Source organism: Coenobita brevimanus, chromosome 1, assembly GCF_032717465.1.
Source record: "Coenobita brevimanus isolate Jiangsu-jjx chromosome 1, ASM3271746v2, whole genome shotgun sequence".
Taxonomy (NCBI): domain Eukaryota; kingdom Metazoa; phylum Arthropoda; class Malacostraca; order Decapoda; family Coenobitidae; genus Coenobita; species Coenobita brevimanus.
Window position 1 is genome coordinate 13,037,427 of NC_136954.1, and position 24,411 is coordinate 13,061,837.

The 24,411-nt window shown below is 41.8% G+C and overlaps 1 protein-coding gene across 1 annotated transcript in view; it reads right to left on the bottom strand.

The window, feature by feature from the left end:
• LOC145414574 (glutamate receptor 1-like) overlaps positions 1–24,411 on the bottom strand; it is a 576,687-nt gene that overhangs the window by 199,414 nt on the left and 352,862 nt on the right. Inside the window, exons 7-8 of the mRNA XM_080284127.1 lie at positions 14,848–15,039; positions 10,280–10,387 (exon numbers count right to left, since the gene is read on the bottom strand). Of these exons, the coding sequence (XP_080140253.1) occupies positions 10,280–10,387; positions 14,848–15,039 (300 nt within the window). The remainder of the gene's footprint in view (positions 1–10,279; positions 10,388–14,847; positions 15,040–24,411) is intronic.

Sequence of the window (24,411 nt, forward strand, 5' to 3'; positions counted from 1 at the left end):
GAGTGTAGGGGCCCGGGGATAGGTTATTACAGGCGAGTAAACCGTCAACCTCTGACTGGCATTATGTGAGCAATAAACCCATCACAGGCTAAATGGCCTAAGTTACAGAGATGAGTACCATGGCTAAGCTCCTCACACCGCATGCCCCTTTACCCTACCATACCATCCCTCGGATGTAAACCCTCACTGGCCACAACCGGTTGGAGAGTCTTAACCCACTAGACCACTAGCTATTTCTTTACATAATTACCATCCAGCGTAGTAAATGGTTTCCTAGTGTACAGGAAACCATGTGGCTTGTCATCCAGTGTAGGGTCAGCTAAAGGCAGTACTACTTTGAGCGGATAGTGCGCCCCTGCATCTACCACATTTTTACAATGATATATTCCGTTACTAGTACTGTTACAGGTATTTTTAAACTGTCTTTTCGCAAACAAGTGCGACTGATTTTTCACTTTCCGTCTCCAGCCAGCAATATTTTCATTTTCCTTTCTCGTATTTAGCATTTTTCGTGGATAAATTTCGACCTTACCATTTTCTTTCAACATTTCATACTTTCCATTTCATTAATTTACACCCTACTACTCTATCTCAGTGTAATTTATTCATACTTGGAGTTTTAGCTATCTTTTATCTTATCAAACCAGTCATTCTCAATATAAGTTATTAATATTAGGAGTTTCAGTTTTTTTTTCTCAATTTTATTCACAGTACTCAATATCATCATTGTAATTCACTTGTACTAAGCGTTTTACGTTTTTAAAATCTTTTCATACTAATCACATCCTCAATATACAGTAGTTTATTCATAACTGGCGCTATCCATTTTTTTTAGTCTTATATATATACTAATATTCTCAGTATATTTTTTTTCATACTAGAAGTTTTACCTTTTCTTTCAATTTTTCCCTACTAAATATATTCTCTGTAATATATGGTAGGTGGGGGCTCTCACCATCCACTCACTTGATGTAGTGCTGCTCTCGGATGTCTGCCCTTTCCTCTCCATCCTTCTTTCCTTACATTCTCATCTGCCTTTCTTTCCTTCATTCCTTCCTTGTCCTTCTGCCTACGGGTGACTTTACATTCCCTCTTCTGTCTTTCTTTCCTTCATTCTTTCCTCTTCCTTCACCCTGTGGGTGACTCTACACTGAGTGACAAGCCAAATGGTTTCCTGTACACCAGGAAAGCATTTACTACGCTGGGAGGTAACTATATAACCAGATTTTGGCGCCTGGTGGTTTTAGTGGGTAATTATTGCGCTCCAATCGGATTGAGCCAGTGAAGGTTTATATCCAAGGGATGGTTGGGGTTGATTGCTCATGTAATACCACTCAGGGATGAGTGAGGCTGGTCACTCTCATCTTAAATGTCGGCATCAACTGCCTAGCCCCGGGCTCCTACGCCCCTCATGGGGGCAATGTAGGATTGGATGATGGATGGATGGATGGATGGAATATTTTCATACTGACGTTCTTCGTGGAGTCATATTTCTCAGCAGGTGCAACCATCATTAACAGTACGACGACAATCCTCTGCCAGCTTTGTGTCCTGCCTTAGATACTTCTCCCTCCTCCCCAGATGACAGACGGTACTCTCTTTTCTCATGATCTTGTGCTGTGTTTCATATTGCTATCACATTTAATAAATATTTCACATAACGCCTTCCATTGCCACAGCTGGTGAAGAAATGCGGCAGAATTTTTGCTCATGGCTTCACTCATCATTCATACATTTTGCTGACTCTCTGATTCTACCGCTGGCTGAGTTACACATCCACCAAGCCCTACCGCTCAGTGTTATGGAGGTTGTTCGGAGCTTCGAAAACTATCTTTATAAGGGTGACCGATGGCTTCACATTGAGCGTTGTTGCTTATCGCGTTTTTTCTTTAGGCAATATTTTTGAATGGACAGCTTATTTCACATGTTACATATTCTTCCTTCATGTCATACTAATTATTAGCTGGTACAGTCAGCGTTGTCAATCCTTTTTCCTTGGTGTGAATCCCGTGAAGCTCGACTCAGTTTCTCCGAACCATTTACTGGTTAGAGGGAGAGTCACTGGGAGATGTCTGGCGTAAATGAAAGGGGTGGTGGTGTTTGGGGGTGGGAGGGCGGGGGTGGGGGGAACATGACTGAGTAGATGCCAAACCAGTGTAATACAGATGTGGCACCAGCGTATTTGTAAAAAACGTAGGTTTACGATGTGAATGAGCTAAAACAACCTCTTTTTAGTGGTAATGACACTGAGTTACGGACTCCACTTATATCTCAGAATGATTCTACAATCTGTGTGTTGAGGTTAACCTATACAGGAATAGTCATTTAAACGACAGTGCCAGAAGTCTAATAAATGTTCACAGCTTGAAGTGGTGGCATGTTACATAGGTTTTACAGGGTAATAATCGGGGAAACTAATTACAGTTTTAACGAACATGCGGCAGAAGGTATTGCAGTAACATCTGACCTTATAACAGATAACCCATAAAAAACAACTACAGTAAGTTTTGCATAAAATGACCATACCCACAATAATATGAGTTTCTTCAAGTGTGTTCGATATAAGTTAAATTACACAATGCATAGAACATACTGCAGATATCGATTCCTTCATGGTTCCATTAATTTAAGGTTAGATTATTATAATGTTAATGGGGTTATCATGTTACGAGCACAAATCATACGATATCTGTTCCATTACCTTACCTGTATTCATGTAATCTTCGCCATGCAAGCTCTCTCACTGATTGTGGGAGTGACAAATGGTAATCTGTAACACTGCATCAACAAAGTAAATGCATACAATAATACGGAAACGACAACACACATTTGTAATTTATATTCATTCATTGTAAATATTCAGCCATCCTCCATTCTATAACCTATCGGAGAATATGGGACTTGCTGGAATCTTGCGTAGTCATATAAAACAAATGGTTTAGGCCGGGATAGAACCATCAGCTCCTTCAAGCACTCCCTAGGCCTTGTGCCAACTGCCAATATGTCTGTCTGCAGGGGCCAACCTCCAAACCATCCATCTGGTGATTGCCAACCTCAAACTTGGCTCCAATATGTCTCGTCTCTCAGTGAGTCTGGGTGTATACCGAGGTGTTGTCCATACACCACAAAGCATTCCTACACCACTGACAGTTCAGGAGTCACAGTGAACAGACATGAAAAGCAAGAAGCCCTGCAAGGGGAGATCATCAGTCTGCGGAAAGGAGGCTCCAGTATTCGGGCCATCGCCAATCAGTTAGGCATATCCCCAACAACTGCGGCAAAACGAATCAGTAGGTGGGAAGAGACAGGAAATCTTACTAACCGAGCTAAGAGCGCCTAACTATGAAAGATTTGGTCGGTAATTACTTTTTTTGCCATTCGTGTATGTCGAACATCTATGATGTGATTGTTTCATAATGTTTTCGCTTAAATTTTTATACTGTCTATAGTTATGTATTTGACATTAACAAATAGTACAGCGTCAACGATGTATAACATACTTTTTACCTATAAAAATGCAAACCAGCATCAACGACATTATATTACACTAATCCTGTTGAATAGGTAACAGGAAGCCAATTAGTGTGACGTATCATCTCCCTTGCAATCCTCCCTCACACCACAGTCCACCAACATTCTCCTCTCCCTCTCCGCCCACCCCAACCCTCCCATCCCCCTAAACCATGCACCCCCCTGGTCCCCCACTCCTCCCTCTACCACCGATCCTACGAGCATGTAAAATAGTTGTTTCCAATGACGTATTCTCTTTATAATATTTCCTCACAGCCATGACACCACGCTCCCGTGTAACGACACCTCCACAGGATGAGTGCATTATACAAGCGGCTAAGGAAACCCCCATAACGAACGCTGTGGCACTTCGGAACAGACTCCAGCTGGACATGGCTGTCGCTAAAGTCCGGTGGCGGCTTCGTAAGACGGGAATACATCACCAGGTTCCGGCCAAAAAGGAGTTGCTCACTGAAGCGCACCGTGCTGCCAGGCTTAACTTTGCACGTCAGTATGTCGACAAAGACCTAGACTTCTGGTCCAGGGTGGTGTTCTCAGATGAGAAAACCTTCCGATCTTCCGATCACGGAAACATACACGCGTGGAGGAAGAACAACATCCGGTAATGTTTAATAACTGAACTGTTGCAGAACGCTAAAACAATAATATTAAAATAACTGAACCTGACAATTCACACACACACACACACACACACACACACACACACACACACACACACCTCAAGATAAGGTTCACTTTTTAAACATAATGTGGCATGTAAGTTCGTTTAATCACTAATTAATAACAAAGATAAATGAGAAATACCACGGTTCACTTTCAAATCATAATGTCGTATATAAATTCGTTAAATCACTGATTACTAACAAAGATAAATGTAAAGGTCCTGGTGTTGGTTGATGGGTGTTCTGAATTATTAAAATATTCTTCCTTTATTACTTATAGACTCCTAAACGTCTCCGGCACAACATCCTACAATGTCAGTAATATCCATGAACAAGCAAATATAGCATACTGTGCAATAAGGGTCAGTCATAATCTCATGATAAACATTATAATTATCTAGGTCAAAAGTTAAGAGATCATCAAGGATTCATTAATTGCAGCCTTGCTTAGGCAATGTCGAACACGTCTGGAAAAAAAAAAACTCAAAATGGTTACATTATGCAAAACTTACTGTAGTTGTTTTTTATGGGTTATCTGTTATAAGGTCAGATGTTACTGCAATACCTTCTGCCGCTTGTTCGTTAAAACTGTAATTAGTTTCCCCGATTATTACCCTGTAAAACCTATGTAACATGCCACCACTTCAAGCTGTGAACATTTATTAGACTTCTGGCACTGTCGTTTAAATGACTATTCCTGTATAGGTTAACCTCAACACACAGATTGTAGAATCATTCTGAGATATAAGTGGAGTCCGTAACTCAGTGTCATTACCACTAAAAAGAGGTTGTTTTAGCTCATTCACATCGTAAACCTACGTTTTTTTACAAATACGCTGGTGCCACATCTGTATTACACTGGTTTGGCATCTACTCAGTCATGTTCCCCCCACCCCCGCCCTCCCACCCCCAAACACCACCACCCCTTTCATTTACGCCAGACATCTCCCAGTGACTCTCCCTCTCACCAGTAAATGGTTCGGAGAAACTGAGTCGAGCTGCACGGGATTCACACCAAGGAAAAAGGATTGACAACGCTGACTGTACCAGCTATAAGTGCCGGCGATAGTACATAAGGAATATTTTGATACACCACTGTTACTCGTGTATAAAATAACTAAATAACTAAATAAATAAAATAAAAATAAAGCAGCGAACCACGAACATCATGTCTTCGTTTGATGTGAAACTTTAGTTAAGACATCCATTTAGCCAGGGAAAAAAATACAGGTTACGTAGAAATAATCCCCAAATTCTCTCTCTCTCTCTCTCTCTCTCTCTCTCAAATCTCTTGAATATCCGTTCCCAAAGTCCCAACAGTCCTCCTACGTGCAACACAGCACCATATGTCACTTTGTGCAATTTTTCCCGCATCGCTTCCACGTTAGCTACTGAAATGCCTTTATAATGATGTACTTTCTACCCTCTCTCACTGCTAGGTGTTCCTCATCCACGTATTTTTCGTCCTTCCTATATTTCCCCCACTATCCTCGTCTGCCCTTCCTATTTTTACTCCTACGATGGTCTCTCGTACAAGGAATTTTCCACAAAGATCTTTTGTACTCCTCTTGCCCCCCATCAATGAGCTTTTACGTTTGGATATTTTTTGAACTTGTTTCCTACGGAATTCTTCAACTTTCCTCCTTCGTAGTTTCTTTTAAATTTCACTTTGCGTATTTTTTACCTACCACCCATCGCTTTCTTCCATCTTTCACTTTATGCGTCTCTTATCCAACAGTCTTTCGTTCTTTTCCCGGATGCAAGTTTTTTTTACTACGCACATTTTTTTTCCTACGGCCGTTTTCCCGTATTACACATTTTTCCCCTTTACTAATGCATGCACTGCACTTTATAACCATCTTCCACTTTTTTTCGCTCCATAATTTGTCCTACTGTGTGTTTTACTTCCCAATTCTTTCACACTCCACATTTTTTTCCTGCAAGTAATCGTTGGTAGTTCTGCCTTCCTCTCCTTTTTTCGGTCATAATCTTTCATAATAAGCTTTTTTTTTTTTTCCCCTCCACGGAATCTCAGGATATCCGCATCCATCGCTTCAACAGTTGCCATGGGTTACTCAAAAACCCACTAAATGATAAGATCCTTGATTTCCTTAGGCATTAATGTTTCGCTCACGTCATTGTCCGTGAAAATAATGACCCTCACCTCTAAATGATGCTTTAAGGATGTATGTGTGTATAAGTATGTATGTGTGTATGCATGTATGTATGTATGTAAAAAAAATCCCCTTCCCTGATAAACGCTTTTTCACCCACAAGGGAGTCCAGTGGCTGACATTCCGATGTTGGTCCTGACTGATATCCTCTGTGGGGATCCAGTGGCTGACATTCCGATCTTGGTCCTGACTGATACCCTCTGTGGGGATGCTTTGGCCATTTTTGTGCTCCTGCAACGGTGTGGTTTGGTGAAATGTGGGTGGCAAAGTGCACCGTGTTATGGCCTGGATTTAGATTTAGTAGTCAGGGTACGTTTGCATGAGAGAGAGAGAGAGAGAGAGAGAGAGAGAGAGAGAGAGAGAGAGAGAGAGAGAGAGAGAGAGAGATGGGGAGACTTATGTCCTCTGATGCATGCTTTGGCCACTTTTGTGCTCCTGCGACGGCGTTAACATGTCCCTTGCAGGGCAAGGATCTTCTATACCGCAAAGATCGAAGACGCTTGTGTAATTCTACAGCAGTGCGTACATCATAAGCCTTCACATTTTATCTTCTAATGACTCTTCTTTCTTAAAAACATATGCAAATTACACGTAAATATTTGCAAGTTCTCTGTACCCAATGTTTTCCTCCTCCTCCCTTACCTTCCTTTTCTTTCTAGTCTACATCCTTCTTCGTTCAGTCATCCTCTTCGTTTTTCTGTCCTTTTGTCCTATGCCTTTCTTCTCCCCTCATCTCTCTTGCTTCTCTTTTGTTCTTTCTTCTCATATCGTTTCCCCATCTTCTTTTCTTCTGCTTTTGACCCGTCATGCATACACACCACAATCTGGTCGACTTCACCCTTTCTTCTTCTTCTTCGTATTTCGTCTGCTTCCCTTCTTTTTTCTCTCCCATCCCCCCTCTTCTATCTTCTTTCCTCTACCTTCTCTTCTCTCCATCTTCCCTTCTAGGAGTCAACTTACCCTTTCGTCTTCCTTATCTTCTCGTTTCTCCTGTTTCTTCATCTCCTCCTTGATTGTCGCTATTCATTCTTCTGTCTCCCATCTGAACCTCCTCTTTTTTTTTTTAATTCACCTCTTCCTTCCTTTTCCGTGTCTCTCTCCTTCTGTCCTCCTTCCTTCTGTACACACACCACAACCAGGAACCAACACACTTTTTGTCTTCATCTGAACCCTAGTCCTCCTCACGTCTTCCTCCCTTTGTATTTTTTCCCTTTGCCTTTCTTCTTATTTATCCTACTTCTTGTTCCTCAGTTTCGTGTGTCTCCTCTTTCTCCCTTCCCTGTTTGCCGTCTTCTCCTGCTCCTCGTTTCAGTCCACTTTCATATTTCTTACTTTCGTCTCTCCTCGTTCATTCCGCATTCTTTTGATCTCTACGTTTACCATTTATCTCTTTTTGCCTCTTTTCCCTCTCGCTTCTCTCCTCTTCGTTTTGTCTTCCCTCTTCACTTCGTCTTGTTCCCTCTTGTTCCGAATATACACCACAGCCTGGAACCACATCAGTCTTCTGTGTTCGTTTCTGTTCTTCTTCCTCTTCAGTTTTCTCTTCCTTTTATTTTCATTTCCCTTCTGTCTCCTCTTCCCTTTCCTCTCTTCTTTCTTTCACTTCCCATGGTCTCCCCTTCCTTCTTCCTTCTTGTGACCCCTTCCTTCTGGCTTCTCTTACTTCTTTTTTCTTGTGACCCCTTGCTTCCCCTACTCTTGCTTCCCCCTGTATGTACAAGACAGCCTCGGGCTATCCCTCTCATATATGTCTTTATCTCAACCATCCTCACCCTCACTTTTCATCCTTGGCTTCTCCTTCATATCATTCATGTCTCCATCTCTCATCCTAGTTTCTATGCTCTTTTTGTCTTCCTCTTCCTGCTCTTCCTGCTCGTTACTAATTCTTCTCTTCTCCCCCTTACCTACCTACCTTCTTCTGAACGTTCAATTTCATTCTTGTGTCTTTTCTTTTCCTCTCCACTTCCTCCTCCTCCTCCTCCTTTTGCCGAACCCACATGGGCGGCCAAATTCAGTGCGTGTCCCAAACTGTTACTCAGTCACCGTATCGGTTTTGAATGATGAAACCTGGCAAGACGGAACCGCGGAGTATTCTGAGCTTTACTTATGGGGTCTGTGTTGAGAGGCGGGGAGTGTTGGATGTGAGTCTGGTGTGTCTGGAGTGTGTTTAAGGTGCGTGTGGTGTTCATCTGAGGTATGTCTAAGGGGTGTCTAAAAACAAACGACACCTTCTGTTGTGTTGGGGTGGTGGATACGGTCAGGGTGGGTGCGGCTACCAGATGTGTAGATTGTCTTATTCTACTCTCCTTACCTCCCCCTTTTTCCTTTTTCTCTTCACCGTTTTTCCTCTCTCTCTCTCTCTCTCTCTCTCTCTCTCTCTCTCTCTCTCTCTCTCTCTCTCTCCACCTCATGTGCCAATATCACAGTCGTCTCTGATCCTCTCTTCCTTCCTTTTCCTCTTTACCACCCTTTTCAGTTCACGTCTCCCCTTTACCCCCCCCCTCTCTCTCTTTCTCTGTCTCTGTCTCTGTCTCTCTCTGTCTCTGTCTCTGTCTGTCTGTCTGTCTCTCTCTCTCTCTCTCTCTCTCTCTCTCTCGTTCTTTCTGTCTTTCTGTCTCTGTCTCTCTCTGTGTCTGTCTGTCTGTCTGTCTGTCTGTCTTTCTCTGTTTTCCCTCTTCTCTACCTCCGTTTCCTCCTCTTCTCTCCCTTTCCTTTCCTCCTTTTCCTTTCGTCTCCTCTCCCCTCCACCTCGTTTTCCTCCTCCTTTCCTCTCTTCCTCCCACCAACAATCCACCCTTTATGTGTCCCTATATAAGCCTCACTTAATCCTCTCCTTCCCCTGCTCCTCATAATATTGCCATTATGTTCTCACCCATGGCCACTTTAGAGTATCACACACACACACACACACACACACACACACACACACACACACACACACACACACACACACGAGTATATTTGAGTACAGGGTCGTCCGTCATTTACATGCTCAAGGAGTTAAAAGAGATACATACGTGATAACGAGAAACATGAGCGGTAATGAAATAAGAGATATGAAAAGGGAGATAAGATTATATTAATGACCCTCTTCCTTAGCAGTAGTTAATGACCGTCCATCCTCCTCCTTTCGGGTGACGTACTTGAGGGACGTTTGTACAGCCAGGCAGCTTACCCGACCAGTTATATCGGTGTCACCACATGAAGGCATCCCTCAAACACCATCCCTTCACTACGATGACGTATTTTTTATTCCTGATACGTCTAGGCGACTTTATTAAACTCATGAGAGACTTTTTGGACGGTGATTTCTATTCTGTGTACTGTTGTTGCATGTTTCCTTATCTAGAAAATTCAAGGTTTGATCAGGATTGTTTTCTTAGTATCACGTTAGGTTAGTCTGTCAGCCAGTTTGGCTAAGTTTAGTAACTGGTAGGTTTGACAGTCAGTTAGGTAATCTGTCAGGTGGGGTTAGGTTGGGATAAGTTAAGTTTGAGTAGAAAATAAGAATGTTCATCCTGGGAAAATCAAACTTGGCACGGGATGCAAAAATAGTACACAGAACGGAAATATGAGAACTGGAGATGCTGGCCATAATTACTGTTGTCTCTCTCACTCCGTACTGACAACAATCGTTTGGCGTAATGTGGAGAAAATTAAAACGCAAGGTATTGAACTGAAGATGCTAATCCTCACTTTGACGGTCCCTGTGTTGCAGGTCGAGAGAGAGAGAGAGAGAGAGAGAGAGAGAGAGAGAGAGAGAGAGAGAGAGAGAGAAACTAAACACTCACTACATCCCTTTGACGATCTCAGTGTTTAAGATAATCTCCAACGAAAGAGACCGAAAATTAAGAAATGAACGACGAGAAAGATAAACGATAAAGCACTATATAAGATAAATTCGACACTCACTTTGACCGTCTCGCTGTTGAGTGTCATTTCCACCACGTCCAGTGAGTACAGCTTCCTCTTACCCTCGTCCGTGAAGCTGATGTTGCCTGTCAGTCCCTCCATCTCAACCTGCAACAACAATACCAAGATAATGCAAGAAACACACCAACAATACCAAGATAATGCAAGAAACACACCAACAACAATACCAAGATAATGCAAGAAACACACCAACAATACCAAGATAATGCAAGAAACACACCAACAATACCAAGATAATGCAAGAAACACACCAACAACAATACCAAGATAATGCAAGAAACACACCAACAATACCAAGATAATGCAAGAAACACCAACAACAAAAGTACCAAGATAATGCAAGAAACACCAACAACAACAATACCAAGATAATGCAAGAAACACACCAACAATACCAAGATAATGCAAGAAACACACCAACAACAACAATACCAAGATAATGCAAGAAACACACCAACAACAATACCAAGATAATGCAAGAAACACACCAACAACAATACCAAGATAATGCAAGAAACACAACAACAATACCAAGATAATGCAAGAAACACAACAACAATACCAAGATAATGCAAGAAACACAACAACAATACCAAGATAATGCAAGAAACACAACAACAATACCAAGATAATGCAAGAAACACAACAACAATACCAAGATAATGCAAGAAACACAACAACAATACCAAGATAATGCAAGAAACACAACAACAATACCAAGATAATGCAAGAAACACAACAACAATACCAAGATAATGCAAGAAACACAACAACAATACCAAGATAATGCAAGAAACACACCAACAATACCAAGATAATGCAAGAAACACATCAACAATACCAAGATAATGCAAGAAACACATCAACAATACCAAGATAATGCAAGAAACACAACAACAATACCAAGATAATGCAAGAAACACACCAACAATACCAAGATAATGCAAGAAACACACCAACAATACCAAGATAATGCAAGAAACACAACAACAATACCAAGATAATGCAAGAAACACACCAACAACAACAATACCAAGATAATGCAAGAAACACACCAACAACAACAATACCAAGATAATGCAAGAAACACACCAACACTTAGTACGGGTAACGAATTTATTTGCTGGATTGCTTTCATGTAATTGTACTGGTCCACTCTCCCAAATCAAATACTAAGTCGTGGCTGCGTGTAATTTTGATAAATTATAGCTATGTGATACCAGTGAGTCTCCTTAGTTACTAGTCAAATTAACCCTTCAGTATGAACACACATGGCTTTTAACTGAGCTGACAACTGTTATGAATATTAGTTATGTTAAACTGTAAAAAAGTGTTGTACAAATAATGTACAATTTTTCCGTTTGACAGTCTGTTTGCTTCACAGGACAAAGTCAGCTCAAACAGTTCTGACCTAATCTGAGTCAAGTTGGTGGAAAGGATATAAGCTAGGCAAGGATGAAGCAAGTAGATTTCTAGAGTAATTTGTCGAAGGTCAAGGTCACACGGCAAGGTAAAATATTCGACACTTGGACCAGCTGGAAGGCGTGGGTGTTAAAATCCCAGTGCTGCTGCTTGTCATTATATTATTAATTTTACTGATCTTGTTATTTTTTATGATTTTCAATTCCAGAGAGAGAGAGAGAGAGAGAGAGAGAGAGAGAGAATTTTGACCCTTGAGCGGTATCAGTGTCAAATCGACTCCACCTCTCTCTCTCTCTCTCTCTCTCTCTCTCTCTCTCTCTCTCTCTCTCGTTAACATAGTAATGTGCATTTAACAGTGCACCACCACCCCCGTGCCTCAGCTCACCCTGCTGCTGTCTGTGTCATATTCCCATAAACCTGCTGCACACCTCATCCGCTAAGCACCCTACCACCGCTGCCATACCAGTGCCTTCCCTCGCTTACTCAAGGATATTATTGTACGTACAGCCTCCCCATGGACTCATAACACTTCTGTCCAGGATGCAGTGACACTCCCTCGATCTGAGAAACTTTCCTTGATTTGAACAATGACGTCTGGAGGTAGAGGTACGTTCAGCATCAAAAGTCCTGCCGCTTCTACTTTTTCCGCGGTCTATGAAATCATTGCTGTGAAGCTGTAGCAACTGACACAGATGACACTGAAAAGTGGCCAAATAAAGTGATAAGTTTAAGTTACTGTGGATTCATCTCACTGCTTTTTAAAGCAGGTGGAGTGAACTCTAATAGGCGACAGAATTTTCGATGCCGACTTCTTCACCCTGTCCCCCTAAACCTCTTACAAAGAAAAACAAACAGCAGCACACTTGCCGGTTTTTTCCAGGCTATTTGTTATAGAGAAGGTTTGTAACTAACAAAACTATTTTATGAGTTAAAGGCAAAGACAGAATAGCAGGAGGTCAAGCCGTGTCTTTTCTGCCAATGAGCTACGTGAAAATCTGTGCTATATGAAGGCAAATGAACTATGGCTATGAACTTTTTGTACCCTAATATTCCACTTATACTCTTTTTACCCTAACTTAACCTAAAACTGCCATCTCTCCACCTTGAATGCTGACCTGTAACAATAGATTAACACTAGAATATGATGCCAGTCAGGAAGCAGTGCTGGGGAGAGGATGTAGAACTTCAGCAATATCTTTTTCTGCCATTCAGCTACGTTAAATAAGTCGCAACAAGACGAAAATCTGGCATGTTATGGTAAAATAGGGTACAGTGCAATAGTTACCCTCTTTAGCACCATAACATGTCCACAGTGCCACCATAACACATTACACATCTCCCTCAAGTGTCTGGCATGGTCTTTATTTATTCTTGACACCTTACCCCAGGCCCACCCTGACACCCTAATATTCCATACTACAACATAATTCTACACCCTGACACCCTAATATTCCATACTACAACATAATTCTACATCCTGACACCCTAATATTCCATACTACAACATGATTCTACATCCTGACACCCTAATATTGCATACTACAACGTAATGTTACATCCTAACACCTTTATTGTATATTCCACGCTGACAGCAGAATTCCACAACCTGACACCCTAACATTCCACAATGACAACCTTATTTTACAACTGGACACCCTAATATTCCACACACCCTAGCTTTACACCCAGACACCACACCCATCCTTCTTAACACTCTACTATCCCACCCTGACACTTAACACTACAAGCTAACACAACCTACCACAGACATTCCCACACTATCACTGAAGAAACACCTACCTACCCACCTCACGAGGAGGGCAAAACAACACCCCGATCGGACCACACTACTACGTGCCACACCTCCTGTCGTCCACCCACCAGAGGTGTCCTTAAACAGAGCTGGTCGAGTTCCCCTGGCTAGGCTTAAAGCAGGACATCACTCAGCCCTCCTCAGATACCAGTTTAGATTTGGGTTGGGTATAATCACAGACGACATGTGCCTCGTTTGTACACTAAACCCAAACAACGAAACACACATAATGAAGCACTGCACAGCACATGCCACACTAAAACACAGACATAATATCAACGGTGTTCGGAACCTATAGGACAACCTTATAGGGGCGGTTGTTTACCTGTGGTCGACGGGTACACATGGTCAGGAGGTCCAGGGTTAAGCAACAACAACAACAAAAAACAACAACAGCCTCCGGTTACCATAATACTCCACCCTAAGGAATTATTTTTCCTCTTCTCTAGCACCCTAACATCTCTACAATGCACATCTAACTACTCATCCACCTTCCTCAAGTCCCTGGTGGTCTTTTTTATTTTAATTCACTCTTGACATCTTCTCCAAGTCCATCCTAACACCACATTATGCCACATTGACATCTAATCCTATATCGTGACACCCTAATTGACGTTCTTGACACTTATACTCCACCCTGGCACACTAATACTCCTCCCTGGCACCCTAATATTCCACCCTGGCACCCCAATACTTCACCTTGGCACCCAAATACTTCACCCTGGCACCCAAATACTGTACCCTGGCACCCAAATGCCCCACCCTGGCACCCTAATACTCAACCCTGGCACCCTTATACTCCACCCTGGCACACTAATACTCCATCCTGGCACCCCAGTACTCCACCCTGGCACCCTAATACTCCACCCTGGCACCCTAATACTCCACCCTGGCACCCTAATACTCCACCCTGGCACACTTATACTCCACCCTGGCACCCCAGTACTCCACCCTGGCACCCTAATACTCCACCCTGGCACCCTAATACTCCACCCTGGCACTAATACTCCACCCTGGCGCCCTAATACTCCACCCTAACACCCTAATACTCCACCCTAACACCCTAATGCCCCACCCTGACACCCTAATACCCCACCCTGACACCTAATACTCCACCCTGGCACCCTAATTACTCCACCCTGGCACCCAAATACCCCACCCTGGCACCCAAATACTCCACCCTGGCATCCTAATACCCCACCCTGACACCCTAATAACCCATACACCTGACACCCATATACTCCACCCTGGCACCCTAATACTTCACCCTTGCACCCTAATACCCCACCCTGACACCTACTCCTGGACCCACCTTCCTCAAGTGCCTGGTGATCTTCTCGCCGTGCTCCCAGACGCTGTGATCAGCGTCATTACTGTGGCAGCTGATGATCCGCGGCGCCCCCAGCCCAGGAGACTCACCAAACACGTCCACTTTCTTGTGCTTTAGTCTGGTCAGCGCCTCAGCAACCACCCTCACCGCGTCGGAGATCAGTGCTGACTGGGCCTGGGGAAGAGAGGATGGGCTGATTTTAGTGCTGCTGCTGAGGAAAAAAAAATCACAAGAAAGAAGAAGAAGAACAAGAACAAGAACAAGAACGAGGAGGAGGAGGAGGAGGAGGAAGGTACAATTCTTATCATCAAACATTAATGTCGACTGAGCACGTGGAAAAGAAGACAGGTTCAGTGCTGTTGGTGGGTGGCTGAGGCGAGAGAAGAATTAAATAGATAATAAAGAGACGATCATCTTTTCCTGCTCAAATCATACTGTCCCCTGGAAGACGACTCACAGAAGTCTAGTGGAAATCAAGGTCCCTAATTTCAGGATATATGGAAGAAAATTAATGCACTGTCGATTTTGTGCTGCAATATAATGTCGTTTGAAGATATACCCAGGCGTTGGAAAGATGAAGGCGAATTTCTGAAAGTAATATACGAAGGAGCCTAAAATAATACTAAGACACTGAAGATACACAAAGACGATGAAGCTATTATACTAGGGTGTTGAAAATGGTATATGAATCATTGACAGTAATGAACGAAGGCGCTGAATATACTATGCAGTGGCTTTCTAAATAACACAGAAGGCGTTGAAAATAACACAGACGACGTTGAACATAACACAGAAGGCGCTGAAAATAACACTGAAAGCGCTGAAAATGACACTGAAAGCGCTGAAAATAACACAGAAGACGTTGAAAACAACAAAAAGGCATTGAAAATAACACTGAAGGTGCTGAAAATAACACAGAAGGCGTTGAGAATAACAAAGAGGCGTTGAAAATAACAGAGGTGCTGAAAATAACACAGAAGGCGCTAAAAATAACAGAAGAGGCATTGAAAATAACACAGAAGGCGTTACAAATAACACAGAAGGCGCTGAAAATAACACAGGTGCTGAAAATAACACAGAAGGCGCTGAAAATAACACAGGAGTTGAAAATAACACAGACGATGTTGAAAATAACACAGAAGGCGTTGAAAATAACACAGAAGGCGTTGATAACAACACAGAAGGCGTTGAAAATAATATACAAAGGAGTCAAACGCAATGTACTGTACGCCGGATCTGAAAATACTATAAAGTGGCGGAGATTATTAGTAGGATTTTACCCATGGTTATATTACTGGGGAAATATGGGAGACTGCCCCTCGCTACGATACCTTCACCACACTACACTACACCACGGTACACTACTTTAAGCTACACTACACAACACTGCACCACGGTACGCTACACTACACCACGGTATACGACACAACACTACACCACTGTACACTACACAACACTACACTACATTATGCTACACTTCAGTACACTACATCAGGCTACACTACACTGCACTGCTAGTACGCAACACTACACTACACATCACAATGCACTGCACCACTACACTACACTACACTAAACAATGCCACACTTCACTACACTACAACACACTACACTACACTGTGCTAAACAACGTTACACCTCACTACACTACACTACGCTACACTACACTACGGTATGCCACACTACACTGCACACGACACTTCACCACACCACACATTACAGTACACCACACACACACACACACACACACACACACACACACACACACACACACACACACACACACACTGGACATAAATATTTTTTCATACCTCCTTGAATTTAATAAACATAAAGCATGACAACTGACACGGAATTAGCATATTTCTGACGTATATGAACAGCCTAAATGTTAAAAAGTGAAATTATAACAACGACCATGTGAAAATGCCTTAATACATTTAATCCAACAGACTTTTTTTTTTTTGTCAGCAGCACGGGAGGCTGCAATTTAGTCTTCCTCTGTCCAGCGTGGCAATTGTATTAGAACTGCACGAAAGCGTATTAGTACCCGCACTAACACACGGGAGCGAGGCTGGTGACATGAAAATGAAAAGCCAGGAGTTACAGCGGTGAAGAGAGACGTCTTGGGAAACGCGTGTGGTGTGAAGAGAATGGAGAGGATGGGAAGTTGTGTGATTAGTGGGAGATGGGGAGCAAGAAAATCAGTGGACCGAGTTGAGGAGAGTGTGCTTAGATGGTATAGTCTTATAAATGATAGATAGAAGAGGATAGCCTATTAATTATGTGAGTGAATTTGAAGGTGGGAAAAAGCGTGGTAGACCAAGGTGAACGTCAACAGATATAGTTAACGAGTATGTGAGAAAGAAAGGTGTGGACGCTTACGAGGCTATGGAACTGACAAGGATTCGAGCAGGTTTGATGAAATATGTTAGGAGTGTATGAACGCGGTTTGGTGCCCCATTTTTAATCTGACAATCGCCTGACTGTGTGCTAATTACGTGTGGATAGGTGTGCCTCTCAGGTGGAGTCAGGATTCCAGGAACTTGACTGATGAATGAATGGGTGTGTGGCTCGTTTCAGTGACCATGAGTTTGATTAGTTCTCCAGCTATCGTAATCATTCCTTATTACTGCTTTCCGTATCCTACCTCACCCCACCTCCAGGAAGGAAAAAGAGACGTGATGATGATGATGATGATGATGATAATGATAAATACCCTGATGATAGCATTCTGCGTACTTTTGGGTCAGATATACAGATTATGAAACAGCCTTTATATACCTAGCGAAAAAGTTGTTTACGTTTTTCAATAGGATGACGTGTTACACTGTAGTCTGTATTCAGACGATTTTATTCAGCTTTCAAAACACACAAATGAAGCCACCTTAAAGGATCTAATGGAACGCTGGTTTACCCACTTCAGAATCATAGACTAACTTTATAAAATATTCCTGCTACCTGGTACCTACAGACGATCTTATTCAGCTTACAGCAAAAAGTTTATTACAATTTACCTCAGACATTAACTGTGGATATTCTACTTTACTCTTGCTGCCCGTAGATGATCATATTCAGTTCAAATAACGCTTCACCGAGATTATACACTGTTGCTGATATGATATACTATGGAAATATAGCTACTGAAAGAGATGGTTATCCTACAAGTACAGTAACATGTCCGTCTGTCTGTTGTTGCTGCCTACAAACGAATATATTCAGGTCATAATATGCGTTGGTGACACCAGACTCTGCGAGTGAGGAGGCTTATGTACCCCACTATGATTGTCTGTCTTATTTTATTTTCGTTATCTCTATACTTCTTTTCAGCTTTAGATGGACTCTTGGGACTGAAGGTGTCAGACATGGCCTTTATAAACCCTCACTATTGTATGGCTCTCCTAACCTTAGGGATGAAATGGTTAAAGGTATTTTTGTCGAGGGCAGCTTTTACGGGATGGAGTCAGGCACTATTGTATAAACCTAGGCAGATACAGCCTATAGAGATAAACAGACAGGCATACAGACACAAAAAGATATATACAGATAAGTAGATAGACAGATAGATAGGTAAATAACGAATTTTTTTTTTATACAAATACCGATACTGTAGGTAGCAAATTAAATACTTACATCTGCATCTATTTATCTAGAGAGATAGTGTAGATAGATAGATTGAGACAAAAGCATATAACAAATAAATACAGCCGTATAAAGTTATAAGATAAATACAGATACAGACAGTAAAGCAAGTAAACAAGTACTTTACAAAATTCCCACACCACGGGCACTGTACCGCCGCCCTGGCCTCGCGACGCCCTCTTCAACCCCTCATACGATTTTATTCGGATTTCGAGACGCTATGTAGCCAGGGGGTTAGAATCAGCCTCCATTAAACTTTTCAGACTGAGGAGGTAATTTCTATTATACTATTGTCAAGTGGGACGATTTTATTCAGCCTCAGGATGGACAATTGGCAATGAAGTAGTAAATAAAGCCGATATTTAGCCTCGGCACTTCGAAAAGTCAAAGTTTTTTTTTTTTTTTTTCCCTGTGTCCGACTCTGGGCAAAGGCTTCAGGGCCTATATCTCGGGGGCAGCCTATCCCAAGGCCCAGTAGTCCTACACCTCCACATGTCACCACTTTGGCGCTAACACCCACCGTCCATATTGAATACATGCTAGAGCTGTCTCATACAGGACTGGTGTATTGGTATTAGCGGGGGTATTTTTACGACATGTCGGCGGGTCATCTGGTAGATCAGGAAAGTCTGCTTTTTATGAAATTCAAATCCTTAAACTGTTCCCTGCCCCAGCCTGGATTCGAACCTGCGTCCATCAGGACTGCAAGCGGCCTCTCTACCGATTCAGCCACCGCCTCCCCCACAACAGCAAAAATAATATGTACAGTACGTCCTCAGGCTGAAAAGTCTACCTAAACCTGAATAACCTCGTCTGCAAGTAGCGAGAATGGAAATTATATATATATATATATATATATATATATATATATATATATATATATATATATATATATATATATATATATATATATATATATATATATATATATATATATATATATATATATATATATATATATATATATATATATATATATATATATATATATATATATTGTTACGGAACAGAGAAAACTGTCCTGTAAAGTTCCAGGTTCAAAACAAAAGAGTTAGGTAAAATTACAAGTTAATGTTCAATGCTCAAACTAACAACTAAACATTCAGGACTCATAAGGATAATGTAATGGCAAAAATAGGTTAAATATATGGTTAACTCCAATAGCCGCTATTAACACGAAATTAGCAAGAGTAAATTGATCTAAGTCAGCCCTGATAAAATGAGAAAACCGGATAATGCTCAGTTAATGCAAGATATATTATTACAGATACAAAATATTATTAATAATGGCTGACAATATGAACTTTACATGAATCACAAAAACCTTACCAGACCTACGAATTAACACCTTATGCTATACAGTACAAGAAAAAATGTAATAACACTTATACTCAAATTACACAGCAGCTAGATGGTTGGAGACTTCCTGAGCACTCACAAAAATAACAACTGTACAGGGGAGGACAGAGATGTGAACAAAATGAGGAGTAGATCTAAGTGGCAATTAATGCAGAGACTGAGCTCATTATATAGGGGCCGGCAGAGCTTGATAGAACTTGTAAGAAGGACGCGCAAATGAAGCCATAGTGGACAAAGAGTTGACAATGCTGCTCTGAACAACAGAAAGAACGTCTTTACTATAAAAGAGGAGGGGGGGAGTGAGGTAGAACACGCACTATGGAAGCCACGAGGCGAATCGTGATCAAACATACAGCATACTGAACGTTAGAATTATACAAAGGATGATGAAATCATAGGCTATGTAACACCTTCCCACAAAGAAAAAGAAATTTACAAAGGAAATTTCTTATTACTCTAAAACAATCTGTCTAAAATCTAGATAAGCAATCTGCAATAACATTTTCTTTCCCCTTGATATGTTGTATGTCTAATGAATACTCCTGAAGAAGTAGACTCCATCTTGTCAATCTCTGATTTTTATCTTTTATACTTACTAAGGAATTTCAGTGAGTTATGACCGGTATAAATGACTATGGGGTCAAAATCAGAACACAAATAAAATGAAAAATGCTGTAAACCCAAAATCAAGGCCAAAAGCTCTTTCTCAATAGTTGAGTAGTTCTTTTGAGGTGGAGTGAACTTCTTACTGTAATAAGATACAGGGTGTTCAATACCCTGATCATCCTCTTGCAGCAAAACAGCCCCAGCTCCTGTATCACTTGCATCAACAGCCATCTTAAAAGGCTTAGCAAAATTTGGAGTAGCGAGCACTGGCTGACTTAATAGGATAGCTTTAAGTTTGCTGAAAGAGGATTCACAGTCATCGGTCCAGATTAATTTAACTCCCTTTTTCAGTAGGTCTGTAAGTGGTGATACAAGAATTGAAAAGTTAAGAACAAATCTCCTGTAATAACCTACCATTCCCAAAAATCTTTGTAGCTCTTTCCTACTTTTAGGTCTGGGAAGATCACTTATAACCTGAACCTTAGCTCCTGGTGGTGCAACATGTCCATCACCAATTACGTACCCAAGGTACTGAACTTTAGCTTGACCAAACTCACACTTTGATAAATTAGCTACAAGATTAGCCTGAACCAAACTCTCAAGAAATTTACTGACATGGCATAGATGATCTTTCCAGTTGTCACTGAAGATTAATACATCATCAATATAAACAACACACCCTGCCAAACCCTCTGTTACAACATTCATGAGCTTCTGAAATGTGGCTAGTGCATTCTTCATACCATATGGCATTACAGAACATGCAAAAGTCTTTCCTAGTGTTACAAAACATGAGATCTCCCTAGCACGTTCAGTCATAGGTACTTGCCAGTATCCCTTTAACAAATCAAACTTACTTATGTACCTAGCCTTTCCGATCTTGTCTATGCACTCTTCCACGCGAGGGAGAGGGTAAGAGTCTGTTTTGGTTATCTGATTAACACGTCTGTAGTCGATGCAAAGCCGCTGTGACCCACCTGGCTTAGGGACTAGAGTGACAGGAGAACTCCACTCGCTCTGACAGGGTTCAATCATCTTGTGGTCCAACAGGTAGCCAAGCTCCTTCTGGATGAGAGGAACTTTCACTGGGTTCACACGGTAAGGAGGCAGTTTAATTGGCTTTGCGTCTCCAACATCGACATCATGCATTAACACAGTGGTTCTTCCTGGAGTGGCACGGAACACTTGCAGGTACTCCTGCAGTAATGCCGAAAACTCCTGCCTTTCCTCGGGAGGTAGATGAGAAAGCTTAGTCTGGAGATCATTCATGATATCAGGATTCTTCCCCAAACTATCACTCAGGCTCATGCTGCATGGGAGAACTTCACTTGCAGACTCGGGTGGAACAGCTACAGTGCAGACTGGGTTATTTTCGTCCCGCCTGTGATATAACTTTAGGATGTTGATGTGACAAAGTTGCTTGTTCTTTCTACGATCTGGTGTGGCGATGACATAGTTGACATCACTGAGTTTCTTCTCCACGAAATAAGGACCACTAAACTTGGCTTGAAGAGGTTGCCCATGCACCGGTAGCAGAATCAAAACCTGATCTCCTGACTGAAAGTGGCGTAACCTAGACTTCTTATCATACCAAGTCTTCATCTTCTCCTGAGCAGCTCCTAAATTCTCTCTCGCCAGCTGTAAAGCAGTGGACAGCCGTTCTTTGAACTTCATCACATACTCCAGCAGGTTGACGTCATCTTCCTCCGACAGCCAGCATTCCTTGAGTAGCTTAAGGGGTCCTCTTACTTCATGGCCAAACAGTAGTTCAAAGGGTGAGAAGCCCAGTGATTCATTTGGAGATTGTCTTGCGGCAAATACAACGAATGGAAGACCTTTATCCCAGTCTTTCTGATGTTCCAAACAGTATTTCCTGAGCATCGATTTGAGTGTTTGATGATATCTCTCCAACGCTCCTTGGGTCTGGGGATGGTAAGCTGAAGACGTGATCTGGGTGATGCCCAACTCTTTCAGAGACTGCTTGAAAACATTTGACATGAAATTACTTCCCCGGTCTGACTGTACCTCCTTGGGCAGACCAAACTTTGTGAAGAACCCTAGCATTTCCTTAACCACGTTCTTTGCTGAGATATTTCTAAGTGGAATGGCTTCAGGATAACGAGTAGCCATATCAATCAGGGTCAACACATAAGAAAATCCTGAAGAAGTCTTAGGAAGAGGGCCCACAATATCCACCAACACACGGGTGAATGCGCCTCAAAAGGAGGAATGGGAACTAGAGGTGCAACCTTTTCGGTCTGATTGCACTTCCCCACAACTTGACAGGTGTGACAAGACTTACAATACCAGGAAACATCTCTGAAGATACCTGGCCAGTAGAAGTGTTTCAAAATGCGTGCCAGTCTTCCTCACTTCAAGGTGTCCTGCCAAACTGGAATCATGAGCCACTCTAATGATATCCTGCCTACAAACACGAGAGATGACAACTTGATGTACAACCTCCCATTCACAGTCGGCTGATGCTGTTGGGGGCCTCCACTTTCTCATAAGTACTCCTGACTTTATATAATAACAAGTAGAAGCACCAGCTGACTCTTCCTCACTACAATCAGAGTTAGCTAGACCTTTCAACTCAGGGTCAGCAACTTGCAACTCAACCAACTCTTGACGAGACAAATTATCAACACTACGGGGTACTGCCTCATCTGGTGAGTGGTCCAAATTAGCAAGAAAAGTGTCAGCTAGGATAACATCATCATCATAATCTAAGTCACCAGTAACTTTAGACTTAGCCCTAGTGACAGCACATGCAGAGAACACATCAGGGACATCACAATCCTGGGCCGCAGCCACTGGCTCACTAGACAACTGAGGAGCTGGACACACTTGACTTCCACCAATATCATTTCCAAGTAAGAAAGTTACACCTGACATTGGGAGTGTCTCAACCAACCCAACCATAACGGAACCATTAACAAAACCAGACTCTGCACAGAGGGACAGAGAAGTAATTATTCCCTACACCTTGTAAGATTACAGTTTCATCAGAGGAATTAACATTAGAGCCTAGAACACTGGTCAGCATAACGGATTGGCAAGCACCTGTATCATGATATATTTTAACTGATTTCCTGTCATTACTGTCCAGAGGACTGACAAAACCATCAGACAGGAAATTAGCACATGAACTCTTGAGAGTGTCACCCATGTTACTGCTCAAAAGAGGAGCTTCATCATGAGAATTTAATTTACCCCTCAAAGCAGGTTCAGTTAACTCAGTTAAAGAATTCTGGGAACTCTCAAGGGTGGACACTAGACCAATTGACTGAATATTTAAAGACTCCTTTTTGTTCACATCACGCTGTCTCCTGAAACATTTCTTCGTAGTATGACCAAGCTTACCACAATAAGTACATTTACTTTTCTGAAATCTAGAGGTGAAGCTGGTATTTATTTCCTGAGAAACATCATCTTTATTCTCTTTCCTTTTACCTGTACTCTGAGTAGAGGCAACGTACTTACTCTCAGCTTTCCTTTTTTCTTTAGAATATCTCTTGTGAGTGAGAACATATTCATCAGCTAAAACTGCAGCATCAGACAAATTATCTATTCTTCTCTCATCAAGATATAGGCTTACATCATTATTAATACACCTTTCGAAGTCCTCCAGCAAAATCATCTGCTTAAATTTATCAAAATCAGAATCCACATTCTTAGAGTTTAACCACTGCTCTAACAGATCTTCTTTGATTTTTGCATACTCAACATGGGATTGCTTATCTTGCTTATAAGTTGTCCTAAATTTTACTCTATAGGCTTCAGGAACAAGCTCATAGGCCTTAAGAATCAAGCTCTTAACTACATCATAATTATCAGATTGATCCTGAGGCAAAGATGCATAAGTTACTTGAGCTTTACCGGTGAGAACAGTTTGAAGGAATACTGGCCAATACTTTTTGGGCCAATTAAAACCTGTAG